Genomic DNA, 17,262 nt, shown 5'->3' on the forward strand with positions numbered 1-17,262 from the left:
TGTGTGAAACTCCATCTTCAGTGTGCTGTCAGATGTTATAATACGCTGATAAAAGCCAGCCCAGTTCCTCTGATGTCAATGGTTAGAGAAGACATTAACATGTGTTCAAAGGTGTTCCCTGCACTGTGACAGCTCTGCACCCAAAGACCTGACATTTGTTATGATAAATGTACCAACAAAGTTATTAGAAACAATCTTTTGAAAGAGTGTTACCCTGATCAAATAAAAAGAAATTCTATTTGAAGGGAATTTGAAGTTAAACAGGTTCAGAAAATAAGAGAAAGATATATTTCATTACCACTTCCATCCATCCATCCATTATCTATACCGCCTATCCCTTTCGGGGTTGCGGGGGGCTGGAGCCTATCCCAGCTACAATGGGCGAGAGGCGGGGTACACCCTGAGCCGGTCGCCAGCCGATTGCAGGGCCACATGTAATGACAAACAACCATTCACACTCACACTCACACCTACGGACAATTTAGAGTCATCAATTAACCTAATGAGCATGTTTTTGGTCTGTGGGAGGAAGCCGGAGTACCCGGAGAGAACCCACGCATGCACGGGAAGAACATGCAAACTTCACACAGAAAGGCCCCGCCTGACCCAGGGATCGAACCGGCAACCTTCTTGCTGTGAGGCACGCGCACTACCTGCTGCGCCACCGTGCAGCCCCATTACCACTTCCTCCAGACTTAAATGAGATTTACCCAACAAACACATTTTTAAGACTGAGGTATTTATTTTGATACAAAGAACTGTGTATTTTAAGCTTAAAACATACATATTTTTTCCATGTGAATCAGTCAGCCCTGGAGTGATATGCAGTCCAGGGAAATTGAGATATGACTCCTGACAGAAGAACTTGGACTTTATTCTCAACATAAAGGTGGTACTGGGGAAGTTCTGCATTCGTAAATGTAGATATTTTAATGGTTTGAACCACTGGAGGAATGAAGTACTCTGGGTAAATCACTGTAACTTGTAAAAGACAAAAAAGCCCTGAAGTTATTTTCATTGCTAGATACACTTAAGTTAATCTGAGATAGCCCTCTTTCTTTTTTCTTATTATTTTTTATATATTTTCTTTTAATTTATCATCATTTACTCTGTCCTTTTGCACTTGATGTCACGATTAGTCAATCTGAGGCAGAAGATTTGAGATGACTAGGACATGAAATGAGCCTCATTCACTTGCATTTGTACTATGTTCAATAAAAAAAGAAGAAAGAATAGAAAACTGTGTTTGTGTGAGGAAGAAAGGCCAAAATGCAGAGAAAAAGCTACTTTTTGAATCATACTCATGTACATGTGGACTAGGCATTTCACCAGGTTCAGAGCGCTGCTAACTGTACTTTTTATTACAAGAAAGAACAATGGACTTAGAGTACTGAACAGAAACTGAAAGGAAAACTTCTTTGCTGTAATAAAACTTCATGTCTTATGATAAACACGTGAGACATCCTGTGCTGATTTCAACATGACACTTTATTTAGTAGAATGAATGCACAGTCTCATACATACAGTATAGGGTGGGCTTAGAAGTCGTACTTCATAGGCCTTGTTATAAAGAGAGGAGGGATAGAGAAAACAGCTGCACTGAAATATCTAAAAAAAAAATAATAATAATAATAAAAATAATCAAATATTAACACGTCACACTGCTGAATGAAATGGTTTTAACACACATTACCAATTCCTGCACCGATGAGAAAGAGCTACAGTAGATAGCTACAAAATGTTATAGGTTCATAAATATAATATAGTTTGGATAAATTTGCTTTAGAGCTAAATTTATATCATTTACTTTGAAACTTACAGAGTACATTATTTGAAAAATACATTTACGACCCCCAGTGCACAGCAGTTTGGTCTTTGATTTCAGGTTTTAACCAGCTGGAAGAAGCTGCATGAAGCTGAATACAAAGAGGATGTGAACACATCAGACAGCAGAAGAGACCAGGTACCATTCAGTGTGCTACAGTTTGGAACAGAGAAGACAACAACATCACTTAAGACAAATGTAAAGAATTACATTCAGATGAGTTCCAAGACGGCAAAGATTAGACGAAAAAAGAAAAATGTTCAAAAATATTTGAACTTCTGTTTACAGTACGACCAACACTCTTCACACGCTTCCTTCACGATTTCATCCATTTCTCTGATTTTTCTGAAGCTTACACTGGAGCTATTCAATTCAATATTCCTTTATTAGTCCCGTGAGGGGAAATTCCAATTCAAATTACAAATACATTATGACACCTAACTACTCAGGTTTTTGAAAAAACAAAAGTTAGATTTTCAAACAACACAAAATCAAGCACGAGTTGAATCGATTCCAAATACAAAAATCAGCCAGCATGAATTCTCATTAACAAATTGACTGGTATGAGACCTGCTCATGCCATCAGTCAAAACTGCAGCAGCCCAATTCTGTTCACACCACCAGCCTCACTTTTTACAACCAATTAAATAGTGCTCACTTGGGGGAGGAATGAGTGGGGGGAGGTTATTCTGATTAAATACTTATGTCGTTAGTTTAAAAATGACATGGTTAGTACGGGAATAAAATATCAGCTTGGAACTCATCAGTACAATCCACGCTATATACAGACTAACACAGAGATAGACCTTCAGCACATGTTGATAAAACTCACTTTCCTAAACTTTTCCCAATTATAAACCCTGTGTCAAAACCTCCCCACTGCCTGTCATCTCTCTTGGAGACAATTTAATAGGGAATTAAGGCTTAAGATGTTCATAAAGTGCTCCATATGACACTCAAATCCCCCACAATTAACTGCAGTAAAAACGGATTTGAGTAAATTATTGTCATACAGACATGTGCTACTGCCATACAGTAGATCTCACAACAGCCCTCAGGTTTGTCCTAAAACTGGTCTAATTTATCTCTCAAGGTCAGCACAGAGAAAGCTACATTTCTTGGCCAGCACCGAGCTCAATCTAGAAAACAAACAGAAAAAAATCACAATATACATGACATCATCATTCCAGATACCTTAATTTAGTGACATCGTGAACTCCTTTAGGTTTTGATTCGACAAAGCTCACAAAGGCTTAATGCTAGCATGTCAGATTATTAGAAAGCACTTTAAAGTTTTCTAACCAAGGTTTAGTTTTGTTATTAAAACTTTTAGGCACTCCCGTCCGCTACACCAGCACGCTACAGTTCATGGCCCGTTTCAGTTATCAAACATGACAAGTACGAATGGCTGGGAAATTAACGGCAGATGAAGACCGAAGCATGTTTTTGCGTTTTATAGAATTTACAAAACACACATTCACCGGCATGTATTAATACTCTTCAAGTGATGTGAGCTCATATAACATCTTTGTATATCACACGATTAATGAGCAATAAATTACCTCTTTAATATAACTGTTCTTTATATCTCAGAAGATACAAAATAGTGATTTAGAGTTGTATATATTCTGTAAAAAAGTATATCTTGGGAGACTTTTCAGGGTATTAGGAGGGGTTTTACTGCTTGTATTGGACCAGAAATATCGATATATGAAGTACAGCATGACCATATTGTTATTAGCTAAGTCGGCTCCAGTGCACATCCACATGAGAACACTGGGTTTGAAGTTCATATACTGGTGGGATCAGTTATAACACAGGGAACTTGCCAAGGCTTTTTCATACAGTACAGCTACAGTTTGTCATTTACTCCAGTCTCTTTCTGCTGAGGTTGCTGTGTTTTGTTTTGCTGCTGAGGTCACATTGTATCAATTTGTCTGTGTGTGTGTGTGTGTGTGTGTGTGTGTGTGTGTGTGTGTGTGTGTGTGTGTGTGTGTGTGTGTGTGTGTGTGTGTGTGTGTGTGTGTGTGTGTGTGACTATGTGAGTCTGAGTGAATGTGTGTGAGGCTGCAGTATTTTTGCTCATATGACTTTGCGTGTGTGTGTGTGTGTGTACATGTGTGTTCTGTTGCTTCAGACTAGGGTGCCTGGGTCTGCACTGGGTTCCTTTGGGGTCGCTTCTTGCATCTGCGGATGAGGAGTCTCTTGATAGAGAGAGAACTCCATCGACCTGTTGGGGAGGCAAGACAAATCAATACAGCGCTTCACAAACAGGAGGGAGGAAGTGGAGGGTGAAAACACAGTGAGAATGCTTCTTCATGTAATAATAAGTATGGATCACAGTCAGATATGACGGAGTTTGCAGAGGGACGGCTTTGAGAGTCCCTGTCTAAATGTGACTGCTGATTCTCGCAGGTCACTTAAGGTAATTCAGGGAAGCCTGTAAGTGAGAAAACGAGTGGTTTTGATCGGGAGATATCTGAGTTGGTGCCTTGGAGTTGGCATGAGGCAGACAGCAGCAGACAAGGGTGACCTCAAAAATAAAAACAAACAAAAATAAAACAACCACACTTGTAAAAGTCACAGGATAATAGATGGATTGGTTGGGAATAGAGGGCACAGCTGCGTCTCATTCCCGCTGTGACAAGGTACTGTTCCTCTTCAGAAGCGAAGCATTTGCATGCCAAATTGAGTTGACTTGCTCAAATTTTGTTGATTCTGTGACATTTCCTTGATGTGTCTGCTTCTACTATTGGTAACTAGGCTACATAGTATGATTGGAAGTCTGCACAGAGTGTTTTATTTTGAAAATTAACTGGATTCTGTATGTTGTTCCTGTGTTTGACTTCCTGCCTGGCTCAATCTGCTCTGTGCAGCTTGACATGGCCCCCAACAAAAATAAACTTAGATGTGTATTCTCCACAGAGCAGACTAGAGAGTCACTCCAAGTGGAATCACAAGCATTGTCTGGAGTGGCCACGCTCACCTCCAGCTACAGTTTGTAGGTTATAACACCATCCTCTGCTGGAGGACTTCCTGCCAGCTTCCAGTGAGAAAGATATTTAAGCAAATCTCAGGACTGAGTGATTGTATTTGCACGCATGTTAGTATTTGTAGTTCGATAAAATGTATTCTTGAATAGCCCTTAAATCATACAAAATGTCCCTTGAAATCAAATAAAAGCACAATGACAGGACAACATTTCTTCTGCTTCAAGTGCAATATAATTGTCAAACACAAAACAATGTGCGATGATGAAAGAAAAAGTCCCATTCCTTCAAGCTTGTTTCTTTTGCAAGTTTTTACGCAGGGGTATAAGAGTCAAAGCAATAAGATAAAAGACAACAAAAGTACTGACCTTCCATGCAGCGGGTGACCATGGAAGCTGGCTGACTGGGGTATCTGAGACCTGTGGGGGTTGGCTGGTTCTCCTTGAACAGACTGGGCCTGGTGCACCAGCGGATGGGGGTGTGAGAGGCGAGAGATCCCTGCCTCATGGCCCTTTGAGGCAGCAGGAGGATAGCCGAGCGCGTTCCTCAGGTACCAGTCCCTCAGTCCCTCCAGAGCCAGGGCTTTATGCAAGCTTCGCGTTGAGTCTTCTGGGGTTGGGAGAGAGAACTGTGGGGGTCTGCGGCTGAAGGAGGGACCAGATAGCTCGGTCTGGTAGGGGTGCAGGTTGGGGATGGAGGATGTGGTGGTGCCAGAGGCGGGAAGGGGGGTCTCATACGCTGACAGCAGGATGGCCTCCTGGGGATGTTGCTGCAAAGGAATAAAAGGTCCGCAAGATTTGGTTCTGGTGACTTTGACCCTGCGCAGCTCAGCTTGGGACCCTCGGAGGACCATGGGGCTAAAAGGAGGTGCAGCGCTAGGGAGGTGCACCTGGGAATGGGAGAAGCCGTTGGCATGTGGAGGCACCGCCGCAGTGGAGGAGCGAGGAGAGGACATGTCCTGCCAGATCCTGCCTGTGGACTGGTACAGGTGGTGCTGCACTTGCATCCTCTGCTGTTTCCCCCAGATATAGTCCATCAGCAGCTCATTGTAGCCACCACCAGCCCCTCTGCCACCCATGGACAGACGCAGTTTGGCCTGTTCCACAGAGCTGTCAACATGTCTCTCAGGGCTGCCCAGATGAATGTGTCGCAACTTGCCATCAGTCAGTGTCTCTGAGCTCTTGTAGGGCCCTCCTCTGGGGGGCATCCCGTTTCTGGGGGCAGTGTCGTCAGGAAGGCTCGATCTATCCAGCAGGGCCTCCGAGCTGTTACTGCGCCTGGCCCGGGAGCTGTAAGGGCAGCTTCGCCGATCAGAAGAAGAGCCCTCCTGGGCCAGTGGAATCATATAGGGCACATCCAGGCTGCCCGACCACTGCTTCAACCCATTACCACCTGACGCATCCGACCTGAGGCAGAGATAAGCACAACAACAGCTTACATCAGGAGAGGACCCAGAGCGACTGTGGATAAAGAAATGCAAGTGAAAGCAATTTTAATCAAAACCGTGTAACTGCATTTCACAGAAAATCACTTGAGATGGGACACAATTTTTATGCCTAAACACCAAACGATGAGCTCAAGCCCTTGCTGGTAGCTAAATATGACACTAATCATTGTTACAACCTTGACTCTATGTCTGCATTGGGCTAAGCCATTAAGCCATTTCCAACAACACAGCAGTGGGAGGGTGCTGTAGCTGTGCTGCATCAGACGGCAGCAGCCCTGAATCACACATTACCTTACGTGAACACTGATTGGAGCAGTCCGGGCCAAGAGAGGAGTGGCTGGAACACTTCTACCTTCAACATTAGATGCACTTCTCGGCAAAGAGTGAGTTGGGCTGTGAGACAAGGATGCATTCAACATTAATCATGCATACATGAAAACAATCATGATTGTATGTGCGGATATCACATCATCAGACTGCACGGCTTGCAGTTTAGGGTCACTTTAAGAGAAGTACCTAACAGAGCTTGTGACAGAGTTGCGTCGTGTCCTCATCTCATAGTAAATCTCAACTGGAGACAGCTTCCTGCTGATCCTGTGGTCCGGGCTGCCCACAGTGAGCCGGGGCTGAGACAGAGAGCGCTGCTCAGCGGCGACACTGGGAGAAGACTCTTTTGGGGGAGGAAAAACAAGGAAATGATCTTTTAATGAAGCCCATTCACAGATGACAGAAAACAATCACTTTCATTAAAAGTCCAGTGTGTTACTTTGGGTTTACAGCTGAAATGTGACATGACATGTTCTTATTTGGTTCCATAACACGAGAAGTACAAATGAGTCCCCACCCACTAAGTGTGAAGTATTTTGAAAGTGATGCAAATACACTGAGTTAATTCTGCTGCCTGCCTGCCAACTACTGTTCACTTCATTTCATTATGAATATTGACATGCAGTATATCCACCAGAGACCAAGATAGTTGTTGAAAGACAGTCTGTATTCGGTTGACTCACCATTGTCATGGGACGTTGAATCTGACATGGAGCTTGTACTCTCTGACATGACTGTGTCCTCTGAAAGACAGCAAACCATTCACATGTACACATGATGCAGCGTGCAATTTGGGATATTTGCAAAGCACAAGTGCAAAGCTAAGTGTGTTTCTTAAAAGCATAATATGTTGATAACAGTGTGGCTTTGCTTTTATTCACTAACACCAGATCCATTTGTTTTTAAGTGGGTGCTTTGCAATCACACCTGTGTGACACCCCCGATGAACCGTCCTCTTGCTATTTGGGACATTTCTGTCTGATTCTGAGTGTCTGTACAGAGCACCAGTGAAGATGGTTTTCATTTGCTTTCTTTGGGCAGCCTCATCCTGCAACCAGAGACAGCCAGCAGTGTTAGACCACAAGTACACACAGAGGTACAGCTGCTGCGTAAACACAATTGATATTCAAGGTGTTGACTTACCTCTGCCTTGGTGTTGGGCGCCAGGCCAGCTCTGCGCTGCACCAGTGGGGGTTTCTCTCCTGTCTCCAGGGGGAAAGCACGTGGCAACTTCCCAGTCAGCTCCTGCAGAGGACATTCATTAGTCCCCAGTAACTAAAATCCATCCTCTCACTGGCCCGTGAGCTCCTAAGTGTTACATAAAATAACACCACTTAAGAGATTACTTTAAGTCTCAATAAAACCACACTTTAAATAGTTGACTGCACTGAAATATACATGCCAGAAATAATGTTTCCATCATAATTTACCTCCGAGGCAGAAACAGAATAGCTGTGCAGATCGGTGCTGCTTCAAACTTCTAAATTAGCTACACTGAAAACACAATAGGCAACTTGTGAATCCTTGAAGAGAGCATGCAGAAACAACAGTGAGCCACTGTGCAGAGCTGAAAACATGTTCAGCTAACAGCTGTTAATGAAAAGCTGAAGCAGCTGTGGCTTCATTATGATGTGCTGAAAAGTTTTCTGTAGAAATCAAGCAAATATTAATATCCAGCCCATTTTATACAGAGAAAATACCACTGATTCTCAACAAGCTCAGAGGATCTCATTTTCTAATACTCCGCAAATAACTTTATTTTTTTTAAAAAAGGCAATAACTGAACAAATCACCAAAGTGCACTTGTCATCTAAACACTTGAGGTGAGAATGTTGTACCCTGAGCCACATGTGTTTCAAGAGTGAGGTGAGAGATACTCACTGCTTCCTGCAAACAGACTTGTTTGAGCTCTCCCACTCTGGTGTTGAGGAGGGCCTCCAGGGCCTGCTTCCTCTCTTGGAGAGCTGCAATCCTCTCGGCCTGCAGCTTGCTGTCCTGGCAGCCTTGAACATCTACACACCACAGCACATGTAACGCGTCTTCAGGAAGACTGAATTAAAGTGTAAGGCTGGCAACTGTCAACAAATCCCACGAAAAGACTCAAACCAACAATGAACTGATCGTACTAAAGCACTGTCTGTGTATCTACAGCGTGATATATCTTATTCCTGTGTGCCACAGAGCTCCATCGTTGTCCAAACATGATTAAAACACATCAATGAGCCACACTGTTGCACTGACTGTTGTGTTCCCTTATCACCTTGTACATGGATGGTATATGTAGTATATTTTGAGACAGTCCCATGTAAACTAATCTGCTTAAATACTCTCTAAAATATAAAATGTGTTTTCATCCTCAGCTGAAAATAGTCCACAAGAAATGCACAACTTACTCCAGTTTGAGTAAACTTCACCGAAAACTACAATGTCCAGCTTTTTTGGAAATTACTGAGAATTTAAAAAAAAATGAATCTTTTTATGCGTGACTCATTTTCATCAGTACAAATCAGCCCAGTTGTTTTGGTCTTTTCATGGGATTTGTTAACCATAAGAAAAATACAGAAAAATTACAGACGTCTCCTTTAACAACTGGACTTTTGACACCAAGTAACTGGAATGCAGATGTGACCGATTCAAAATAAGAAATGTTCCCATTTACAATTAAATAAAAAAATGCAACTGAATTGTTTTGGTTTGGGCCGTTTAAAGTGTCTGTTTCTAACAATAGGGTGTCTGCTCACAGTTACTCACTGCTCTGGTATGATTATCTGACAGCTGTGGTGACAGCATGTCAACAAAAGGCTTTCACACATACAGCTGTTTTTTCAGCTGGCTGTTCCCTTTAGAAAACACTTGTTTTTCCTCTGTTGAACTGTCTGAAAAAACACAATCTGATAGATTTGCCAGGCCGTTTCAGGCTTGTCCAGACACGAAGGGGTCTGTCTTCAGACTGTGAGAAGTCATTCTTACTCACCAGGAGCCCCCAAACCCATGGATGTGATCAGATGTCCTTTGACCTCCATGTGATGTAACTCTGGGGACTTTACAACTCACACTCCCAGCCACGCCCTCACCTGATGAACAACAAACCGAGAATTAACTGCTGCTGATTTGCACAGACAGAATATATTTAGGTTTACATGTTTTCTTCTCTTCAACCTTGCAGTATCAGCCATGTGTCTTCTTGAGGTGTAGAGCCAATGGTTGCATTTCTGGCAAGTCAGCAGTAGATAAGCATGGGTATCTCCTAGATCAGATTACACCAGGTACCATCAGGAGGGAGCCACTGCACCTACGTCCAGGTGTCTACAGCTGACACCTTAGAAGAGGTTCAGAAATATTACTAATACGCCTTCAAAAGAAAACAAATGTGGAAAAATATTTTTGTTTTTCTGTGAATATACATGAATCAACATTTAGAGAATGACAAGAGTTCAATAATAAAAAGGCTGATCATAACTTGCACCATAAGGCATTTTGAAAGTGAGTAATGCTCTAAAATTAGCTCTCAGATACAATTAGCAACCAATTAATTTGGAAAGAGAAGGAAGAATGAGACAGGAAAAGTAACATTAATAATGTATGGACAGAAACAGAGAGGGAGAAACCTAATCCATTTGTGTTTTATGTCTCAGTAGCTACTGGTAGGGAAGAGAGGGAGCCAAAGGGATAGAGCCAGGAGCAAAGTGATGGAATAAATAACACAGGCAAGGAATAAAAGCAATGTTCAGTGGACTTTCCTCTCTGCTGCAGTCAAGAATATGAAGGTTTACATGTAATCACATTTAGTCTATTTCATAGCTTCTACATATCAGATCATCTGGGATAGCTCTACTGAGAAGTAAAAATTAGAACTGTTGCCTAAAATAGAATGAATCTCCATTAAAACAGAAGACAAGAAATGCTGCCTTCACTCGTCTGTAGAGAGTGAGCAATGCCTCATATGCACTTCTCCCCACATAATGGAGGTTCATTACAAACAAAGCCTCTTCCCTAATACCCAATAGAGACTTGACATCCAAAAATAGCATCAATGTTTTCTGCCAAAAGCCTCTCATTCAACACTCCTCACAAATCGCTGCCATAAACAAGCATCTTGCCAGTTGAGTAAATCATAAAACGACCCACAAATCTAGATTGGAGGGCCTCAAGGGCTGAATCTAAATTACCCGTCCAAAGGCTGCTTCTGCCAGCACTGCACCTTTCAAAAGGAAACATTTATCTGTCAGTAACTGAGCATCTGTCTCAAAGCACTACACACAACTGACCAGCGCTTCTGCTTTTTGGGGTCAATAAGACACACGGTTCTGTTTCCCTCACTCAAACAACATAAAGGATGAGGCTCCCTTCGTCTGAGGACAACACATGCTTGACATGCTTGCTCCTGTGCTGGAACTGAACCAGGAACTGCTGTTTGCTCCTGTACGTGTGAAAACCCCCAGCATGCTTCGCCTCCCTCTGACAGACAAGTAGGAGCCTTTCACACAAACAAGTGGCCGAGTTACGACCGCTGCTCAGACAAAAGCTCATCACATGAACCTCGTTACACAAAACCGAGTCTGTGATAATCAGATTCAAAGTTAATCTAATATGCTGAGAAGGACTTTCACCTGGGACGGGACAAGGCAGCGTCGTGTCTGTTGAACAGCAAAGCAGCAAACCCACTGAGAGAGGCAGTGAAGGGAAGACAGACGCAGACGTTTGGTATTCATCTGGATGGTCGCCGGGCAGCAGAATACAGGAGCCAAGAGGCAGCCATGCCTCTTAACTCCAGCTTTGTCCAGCAAGCAAAACATTTGCTTGGAAACTTGGTGTTATCCTTTACACCCACTAAAATGTGGCTTAACTTAACTGGGTTTCATTTATGCTACTATAACTGATAGAATACATTCACAATTTAAAGGGTTGCAGTGTAACTTATGAAGAAAGAAATAACACATTCTTCTTCTTAGAAATGAATGTTTGTTAAATGAATGAGTTTAATGTATTCACCATAAAACCCACCTTTGTCCTTGCTGCTGCAACCTTCCTTGGTCTAGTGTGACCACTAGCTATGCAGTGGCTAATGTTAGCTAATGCTAGCAAACATTAGTACGTAATGCTGCAGTGTAACTGACATTACTGAGTCAGTTTAATGGCTTCATGACTCTCCTCTATACATACATCCGTAGGTCAGCACACACCTGTGGCATCTACATGCGTCGGATACACCGCTGTCCCATTTCCTAGCTCCAACTCGCGTCAACTCTGCAGAAAAACAGCAATTTTATCACATCCAACGCGGCCTGGCTGCTGTGCACTGAGTGGTAGTGGCATCGGCTGCCAATGTGAAATAACATGACGCTGCACAAAACAGCCAGTGTGTGATGCACTTCATACTATGTTTTAGCATTTACCATCATCCCATAATTGCTCATTGCTCAGCAAAGGTTGCACACCAGGTCACACTTAAGTCTCACATTAACCTTCAGGGTGTCCAGTTCATGAAAGCTTTTACAGTAAGTTTCTTGCGACACTCTGGTTGGTCTTTCAGTGCAAAGGTTTCCAACAATAGCTGTTGCCATTTGTTTGGAGTAAACAGAAGATTAATTTAGCAGCGAGCTGGCAGCAACAGTAATCAGAATCAGAATCTGTTTGTTGGCCAAGTATGTGTGCACAGACAAAGAATTTGAGTGAGGTTTAAACATTGAGCTCAATGTACTTAGGTAGGGAAAAAAGACTGAACAATAAGTTAAATAACGCAAAAATATGAAATAGACAATATATACAAAGAATGGTGAGGCAATAAACAATTTATAGTGAATGGATTATTTCTTTTTATTATTTTATTCAGAGGGCTGAAAACTGCTCATTACGAGCTTTAACCACTCACAACAACCTTCTGATAAGTGGACGACCTCTTTACCTCCTGAGCCACAGCTGCCGCATAAACAATGAAATTTACAGTGTGTGCCGATAGTGACAGTGAAAGCTGAATGTACGGGTTAAAAACCGTCCATTATTGGATTATAAATGGCCAGTCAGTGGATGTTTTGGTGTCAGAGGGTTAATGACACTGCATGACGGCTAAATGTTCATCAGGGTGACGGCTTGTGAGAAGAAACTGTTTTGGCTGGTCACTGAGTTAACAGCTAAAGCGAAAGAGAAAAAGGTGGCAACAACAGAAAGGAAAACACCACAGTAGTGAGAACAACATACCCCCCCACCCCCCCCACCCCCCGTAAAAAAGAAAACACACCTCACGGCTCCCCAGGGTTAAGATTCGCTTAAGACAAGAGTGAATCAATCAACTGCAACAGGTCACCCCCAAACCACCACTGAGCCTAATAACACACCTGAGAGGACCAGTGGTCTCACCGGTTCAACTCAAACTCTAAGTGCTTAAACATCTGGTGCACAGATGTGTGCAGAACGCGGTACAGGTACAACAACATGAGACTGCATCACATTCCAGAGAGAAGCCTGCAGGAGAGATGGCGGGACAATGAAGAATCAGATAAACAGAAAGTCACAGAGAGCGCCATCAAAGGAGGGATCAGAGGAGAAATGAGTACGCCAGATATGAATGCAACACCAACATCAAACACATGTTGACTTAGCATGAGGAAGGGGATGAGGGATGAGGGACGGGCTCTGGATGGTGGTATAGATAGCACTGTGGGAGCCATGTTGATTAAAACATGAGCTATGCGATGAAAGTGAGCTGCCCCTGTGCAGCGTGCATCACACGAATGCTAATCAGCGAGGAGTTTAATATTCAAGTCCGACGGGCTGAACACTGACGCCTGCAAGGTAGGTCCAATCCTACCGTGTCCACCCAAGGATCTGCTCTGCTCTCTTAGGCTTAGAAGTCATGCATATTAGATCGGAACAAAGCTAAATTACTACAGGCAACAGTTTTATATCCTGCTTTCTCATCCCTTGATAAACGCGACGCCTCCCAGCTCTTTAAGAGATTCATCTCTCTGCTGTCAGCTTGTATGTGGCCCGAGAGTCCCAGGAACAGGCTACTGTTGTCAACAGCATTTATGTAACAGAATCATTCATGACTAACAGTCCAGCATGTCTTAATATGTAACGGGAGATTCTTCTGCAACAGCCTCGTATCTGTCGCAAGTGGCCGTGGGTGCACAATATGTTTGTTAGCCTCTTTCGACAGGCAGTACAGAGCAGCTGAGATGTTTAAGAGCAGCTGAAATATCACCTCCAGCGCTCTGCAGACAGGTGAGGCTGGCAGCCCGCATGTTGACTGTTGGTGTTGACACAGCTGCTGTTGTTGTGAACTTACACATGGTAACAAGAGCCATACAGCTCCTGCCAGACACATGCAAAGGTCTGTTTCTGAGGAGTCAAAACTAGGCCAACAGTGTGGCAGACTGTAGCTTTGAAACATCCACATGAAATGCTACAAATTGGATGCCTTCAACGGCGCGCCGTGGTCACACTTGCTGTGTTTTATCTTGATGCATCCAAGCTCTGAACCGCGCATTGTTCATTTGAAAGACAGCAGCTCTCCCTCCTGCCATTCAACATCATACTCCAAGGATGTTTTCCACCCACTGTTGAGTTGTGACAACAAGAGTGAGGAATAGAAATGTCTTCAAGAAATTCAGGTTTCTGTAGGAAACAGAGATCAGTGCAGGCCAGGCATACAGCTGACTCAGAGCAGATTTACTGAACTACCTCCACCTGGCGAACCCCAACCAAAGACCTGCGGAGGGCTTATGGAAGATCAGGTGACCCTGCTCCCCACCCCCCACACTAATATGATCTCTTCTTGTGCTCTCTATATCCATGAAATACTGATTTATAACACGCTTATCGGCACACAGCAGGGCAGCTTAGCCGGGACTGACCAATCGCCTGGCTCACCACTCCTCCTCCCTGGCCTTGACGCTCACCTTTGCATGTTTGACACAACTTGTGCGGGTGAAACAAAGCAATGATGGTGATTGCTATCCACCTGGATTCTGCTAAGCTGAGGTAGGGGGAGTAATAAAGAAAGGAATGTGGCGAGGGGATTATTCCTATGCATTTCCCCTTAGCTCTGTAACACCTGGAGGGATTTCTGTACAGTATGTCTTCCAGTTGTTTTTATGTTCCACTTTGGCTATAATCCGCCTGGTTTGGTTGCGGAGCGAGCTCAGGGCTGCTTCTGCTGTGCAGCCACAGCCATACGCTTCCATTCATGAACGCACACGCAGGACGACCTGATTTGATTCTTTTGTGCTTTTGTCTTCTTAACGATTGAAGAAATGTGGGTGAATTCCCTGTCTTCTCTGAGGCGCCGCTGCTCTGGTATATTTTCAACACTTGATAAGGTCTGGGATTTGATTCCCTGAACTCACACGCCACACACACACCAAGGCACTTTAGACGAAGCCAAAAGCAGATTTACATTTTAAGATCGTGATGACGTACAGGTAAAAGGTCCTAGACTTTCCACACGCGCACAAAACCTACATGTTTGGGGCCTTTCTGTGTGGAGTTTGCATGTTCTCCCCGTGTTCGCCCGGGGTTTCCTCCTTTAATAACCCCAACTAAAAAACATGCAAGAAGATCACCACCTGACCAGTGGTGACGAAAAAGGATGGTGTCGGCTGGCAGCCCAGCGCTCCAGCGAACGACGGACCAAGATGGGGAGAAGATAATTTCACGAAGCATGGCGTGTGTGCAGTCTCCTCCCTGTAGCATGTGTGTGCAGAGATCAATAAAGTAAATCTTAATCTTAATTTATCTGAATGTTTGTCAGCCAACTACTGCTGGACCAGATGCTAAAATCATGTCAGTCCATGTCTTAAGGGCATCATAAAAGCAGCAGCGTCACCTTGATATAACAAACATAGCTAAAGATTATCATTGTGTTTCCACCAATCTGGGTCAAGGTCCAGCTCCGTGGTGTTTGATTGAATTGCTACACTCAAAGCAGCATGAAAACAAGGAGTGTTTTACAGAAGAGTGCTGTGCGACCAATTTGAAGGTATCAGCAAACAGAGAGGGGAGAAAACAAACACCAACATGTGTCAAAAACCCCCGAACAAGATCAAACAGAGCGTGAATGGCCTCCCAGCTTCCCCCGCAATAAAACAGCAAAACCAAAGTTCTTTGCAAATGGCTAAATGGTCCAAGAATTCAAAGCCCCTGCAAATACAAGAACCTAAAAATAGGAACGATCAGCACTTTTGAAAATGCTTGGCAGCAGAGTGGAAAATCCTCTTCTGAAAACAGAGAGGTGTTTCCCAGATACACCAAAGGGTGGACCAGCGGTGAATCACCCTGAAGGCACTGACTGACCCACACAACACATTTGGATGAGTCTTTTCACATCCAGGCAGACATCCTTGTTCAGGAATCTGTTAATAATAGGGCTTAACACTGCTGCATGAGAACAAGCAGTATTTTAACAGTGAAATCTATACGGCCTAGCAGACAGCAGCGTGCTTCTGCCTATTTAGCTCCATAACAATGCAGTCATGGGTAGAAGTTGTGTATTCCCAAGAAGCATGACACACATTTTTACTCCTTTAAAGCTGCTCATTTGAATTCATGCAGATACTATTGCAATCCTGGCATTTCTTGCCTTATGGTGAGCGCAAACAGAATGCTCCTCTGTTTACAGCACACACGGACCAGAGACAGAGGGTTTCATTTCCTACGCTCCGTGCATTGAATTCACAGGCGTGTTATTCAGCTCGGCGTGGAGAGCATAAAGCATGTGTTCCCACATTAAGCCAGCGCTTCTGAGGCTGCAACAACAGCCATCCTGCATCTGCATGCTCGCTGCAGACGGCGGCACCGGCTGATAATGAGACATGCTGGACTAATTAATGGAAGATACATACCGCAGGTGTGTCACTGACGGACACGGTGACAAACCCGTTTTTTTTCCGGGAAGGTAAATGCACGGCCAAACAAATAAATAAATAAATAACAATAATTAAAATAGCAAATAACGTCTTAGATGTAGGCCAAGCTGCTTTTAGAGAAAATATATGTTGTGTTGGCTGCTATTCATTAATACGCCCAGTCAGGATGAGAAGGACATCTTGGAGCTGAATCCCCTCTTACCAGAGAGCATGACCGATGCCTTCGGAGGTCTCCATGGTCCTCTGTAGCAAAACCAAGCCGAGAAAATTCATCCCCGCGCGACAACACGGGACAAAATCCCCCCCAGAAGAAAGCTTTACTCAAGCAAACGCGCGGTCACTCGTACGAGGCGCTCGTTCATGGTGGCTTCGGATCCCAATTGGAATTCAGCAGCAGCGTCGCGACCTCGGCGGTGTCGGAGCCCTGCGCATCTCAGCGGAGCCGCGTTCACAGAGAGGAGAGCTTCCCCATCTGCGCCGGATCAAAAGCCTCTATTTCACACCGCCAGCAGTGTCACAGCAGCGATGCCCCTCCCTGACGTTACATGCCTTCAACGTGCGCTCCTTAATCCACTCATACAAATAATGTGATCCAGTTGTTGCATGGGCACGCGCACCATGACGCTGAACAGTTTGGACAAAAAAAAAAAAAAAAAAAAAATCAGATTAGATGGAAGCGTGTGGTGTTCAAGCACTGCTCCTCGTCCCGTTCAGTCCGTTTATTCTGAGGACCACCTGAAATGTGTTATCCAGTCACGAGTATGAAAACAAATCCAACAATATCAAGTCCAAAATGGTGGCACAAGT

The 17,262-nt window shown here is 43.8% G+C and overlaps 1 protein-coding gene across 2 annotated transcripts; it reads right to left on the reverse strand.

Moving 5' to 3' along the window:
- Nucleotides 1-1,470: 1,470 nt before the first annotated feature.
- Nucleotides 1,471-17,094, reverse strand: ccdc120b (coiled-coil domain containing 120b). Of its 2 annotated transcripts, none has more exons than XM_070959827.1 (11): nt 16,658-17,094; nt 9,749-9,908; nt 9,564-9,663; nt 8,471-8,601; nt 7,733-7,834; nt 7,517-7,637; nt 7,273-7,332; nt 6,779-6,932; nt 6,554-6,655; nt 5,184-6,221; nt 1,471-4,055 (listed from the first exon to the last, which is right to left on the reverse strand). In XM_070959827.1, the coding sequence occupies exons 3-11, from the start codon at nt 9,610-9,612 to the stop codon at nt 3,959-3,961; spliced, it is 1,854 nt and encodes a 617-aa protein (XP_070815928.1). In that variant the 5' UTR covers nt 9,613-9,663; nt 9,749-9,908; nt 16,658-17,094; the 3' UTR covers nt 1,471-3,958. The 2 variants fall into 2 exon arrangements, 1 of the variants encoding a protein (XP_070815928.1); XR_011602074.1 differs by lacking the exon at nt 16,658-17,094 and having other exon boundaries at nt 3,645-3,763; nt 3,842-4,055; nt 9,749-9,886.
- Nucleotides 17,095-17,262: the final 168 nt, after the last annotated feature.

The sequence above is a fragment of the Chaetodon trifascialis genome, chromosome 3, assembly GCF_039877785.1.
Source record: "Chaetodon trifascialis isolate fChaTrf1 chromosome 3, fChaTrf1.hap1, whole genome shotgun sequence".
Classification (NCBI taxonomy): domain Eukaryota; kingdom Metazoa; phylum Chordata; class Actinopteri; order Chaetodontiformes; family Chaetodontidae; genus Chaetodon; species Chaetodon trifascialis.